Here is a 3,247-nt window from a genome sequence, read left to right as displayed (position 1 = left end):
CCGGGGCGGTGCCGGGGCGGTGCCGGGGCGGTGCCGGGGCGGTGCCGGGGCGGGCAGCCCTGCGCCCCCTTGAGCCCACACCGGGGTTTCCCATCGCCTTGACAGCTTCGAGGTAAAACAGTTCTTAAAATGTCTGTGCTCACCAGGCCGTCCAGTGCAGAAGCATGAATTTAGACTTGCACAGCGATGAGTTTTTAAACAATTAATGCATAATTAGTAAAGCCGCAATTTCCTTTTCCAGAAGTAATTTCACTGACCAATATACCATGTCTACATCTTTACAATATGCATGTAGAATTTATATTTTCCTTGTGCTGCAGCACAGCACGCATTTAAGTGCAGCTGGACACATAAGGTACATTGGGCAGGTAGTGACTCAAGCCCAATGAGCAGGGACAACTTCTCTCATAGAAAAGGTTGCAGAGAAGCATCTAATTAATTGGGCTATTTAACTTCATGAGGGAAAAAGTACAAGCAAATCTGTGGAATGTTTGTGAGAGCCACCACTTCGAGGTATCACAGGGGGTGTAGTGTTACACCCAGCACAGCCCTGGAGATGGAGCTTGGGGCACCCCTGGGCATACCCAGACTAGTCCTGGGGCAGCATTTTGACTGGCAGAGTTACCCCGGCAGTCCTGACGCTTTCTTCTGGATCATTTCTCTCTGTGATACTGTCACCTTTGCTTTCAGAGTCTGGCCTTCCCTGCCAGGGTGCAGCTCCTAGTGTGGCACAGCTCTCCCAAGAACGCCATGTCCCACCCTGTGCCCCATCACGATGCAAGGAGCTCATCGTGAGACCTCCCCGGTGGCCGCAGCCAAAACTGTTGCATCTCACACAATTTAATGCACCTCCATTAACAAACGAGATACCTGCAGCCCCATGCTTACTCTTTAACATGTTGATCTATATCTCTGTACACAACAAAGCAGCTTCATCTCTGGAAACTGCAAGAACATGGGGAAAACACTTCACTGAAATATTTTTTGTGCTGTCAAATGCTGTGGCATTCGTGGTGCATATCCTTGAGAAGATCACTAGAGTATAAACATCCTGGGCTTATTCTATTTACCCTCTGGAATCCAGATCTTCCTAACAGAATGAAAATATTTTTTTTAATTATTATTGTTGCACATGGAGGCCTTGATCACACCTGTATTGGTGTGATTTTGGCAATGTATTTTAGTAAAGAAACAGGAACCTTGTGGAAAGGAACTTGGAATTTTGTTACTCCTTTTGTCATATCTTTTAAAGACTATTTTGAATGGGGCTGAGCTACCTGGCACACTGCAAAGTGCCCCTGCCCATGGCAGGGACTTGGAACAAGATGATCTTAAAGGTCCCTTCCAACCCAAATCATTCTTGCATTCTACGATTCACTTTCATATGTTAAAATTTTTGTATATTAAAACATTACAGCAAGAGGAGTTACCTAATATTAAGAAGCACTGGGGGGAATGCTGTGCTGAGGATTTGTTTTTATGATCCTTTTATACCTCTGTGAATTCACTGCATTTTGTGCTCTGCTAAAAAGTTTCCCTGGAAACTTTTAGAAATTTTAGAAATTCTAAATTTAAAAACTTTTAGGACTTTTTAAACTACTGGAATCTAGACCACTGAACAGAAAACCTGGTCATCTTAGTGTGACACGGGCTGAAATCTCTAATATAAGTCTAAATGTGTTTCAGCACACAGTGATTCCAAGCACGGTGAGTGAAGTGGAAGTGAAAATCAATCCCTCAGGAATGCTGCGATGCACAGTACCACACTGCCTGGAGATATTTTTATCCTACAGACTCGGATAAATACACAAGAAGCAGAGGTTAAACATATCTCCTCCTCATGCCGGTGGCACGCAAGACTTTTGCAGCAGGATCGCTGTTAGGTCTGCCTTGGACAGACAGACCCTTGGGGAGCCCCACGGGCACAGCAGAGGCAGCCGCGCTCCCTGGGAGGCAAGGACCCGGCTGGGGCTGGGCGCCGAATGCCCTGCCATGGTGCAATCCGTGACATCCACAGGCCACAGCCGGATGTGGAAGCCGCATCCCGGTCGCGGTCACAGCGATGTACGCGAGCAGCGAGGCGAGAAACGCGGACTTCAAACCGCTCCCGGGGCGAGCGGCGCGCTTCGAAGCCCCCGCTTCCTGACTGAGCCCAAGGCCTTTCCAAAACTGATTCATTTCAGAGTTCTGCCTCCGAATTTAGTGCCCAAGCGAAGTGATCTGTGCAACAACGTTTTATTTCCCAGCAGATTGATTTCCTGGTTAGCTAATCTCAAAAGCCAGCACTGTTTCCTCCCTCTAAACGGACCGATTTGTTTATTTGAGTGAATTATTTGACTTACTAAATATCACCCTTGTCCTGGCAACATCATCATGTAGTGTTTTGTTTTACCTATTAACTGCTGAATGCGCTTTGTTATTTTCCCACCGCCAGAGGACTGAATCTCTTTAGCAACAAATTGAATCCAGATAGCGCGAGTAGTTCCTCTAACAAAGTCTTTCTTTGTGTTTAAGAAAATACAATAAAATATTTCTTAAAAGCTCAGATTGCGCACTAGACTCCCTTCAGCAAGTTTTAGTCAATAATTTACAAAAACAAGCTCTAAGAAGGGAAAGAAAATGTGAAGGCAGGGACGGGCTGGCCACTCCCGTCAGAGCCACTGTCCCTCTGGCTCTGAACTTCTGTTCCCACAGATTTGCACCTTTCAGACCGTTGTTTTGCCCAAATTCCTCGTTACAAGTGTGCACTTACAGCTTCTGTAGAGCATCATCCATCGGTTTCAGGGGTGGGTGTGTGCCGTGCCCGGCACACGTCCCACGCGGGGCGGCCGCAGCGCAATCCTCCTTGCCGGGAGAAGCAGAGGTCACGGGCAACTTGGAGAAGCGAAAGTAAACAGGGAGGGAGCGAGTCCGGCTGTGACAGACGGCAGAGCTCCGCCGGGAGCGATGGGCGGCTGCTTCTCCGCGCCTGGGAGTCAGAAGCAGTTTGCTGGGGATTTTAGGGGACGTGCAATTAGCTCTGAAAACCAAGATGTTTGTTTACTCAGAGTTACGAAGGCTTTTTGTGTGTGTGCTAGTAATTTCTAGAGTTGCTTTGCATATAAAATAGGTTATTTTCCAGTCTTATTTATATAGTCGGAGTAGTATTATCGGTATGATTACTTTGTCGGTTAGAAGGAGATGAAGAAAAAAAGTCCTCTGACTCCAAACACAAAGGCAGAAGCTGTGCTGCAAATTCCTAGGTCTT

General features: G+C 47.0%; 1 protein-coding gene across 2 annotated transcripts in view; it reads right to left on the bottom strand.

Annotated features, from left to right (window-relative positions):
* CARD19 (caspase recruitment domain family member 19) overlaps nucleotides 1-2,976 on the bottom strand; it is an 18,231-nt gene extending 15,255 nt beyond the window's left edge. Inside the window, exon 1 of one of the 2 annotated variants that reach the window (XM_042026619.1) lies at nucleotides 2,753-2,976. In XM_042026619.1, coding sequence (XP_041882553.1) covers nucleotides 2,753-2,771 — 19 coding nt within the window. In that variant the 5' untranslated portion in view covers nucleotides 2,772-2,976. The remainder of the gene's footprint in view (nucleotides 1-2,752) is intronic. The other variant, XM_042026621.1, reaches the window with a different exon arrangement.
* Between the last annotated feature and the right edge of the window lie 271 nt (nucleotides 2,977-3,247).

This window comes from Corvus kubaryi, unplaced genomic scaffold, assembly GCF_017639235.1.
Source record: "Corvus kubaryi isolate FWS band 111438036 unplaced genomic scaffold, C.kubaryi_AGA036_p1.0 37285, whole genome shotgun sequence".
Lineage (NCBI taxonomy): Eukaryota > Metazoa > Chordata > Aves > Passeriformes > Corvidae > Corvus > Corvus kubaryi.
The sequence above is the reverse complement of the archived record's forward strand: the minus strand, read 5'-3'. Positions and strand labels throughout refer to the sequence as shown.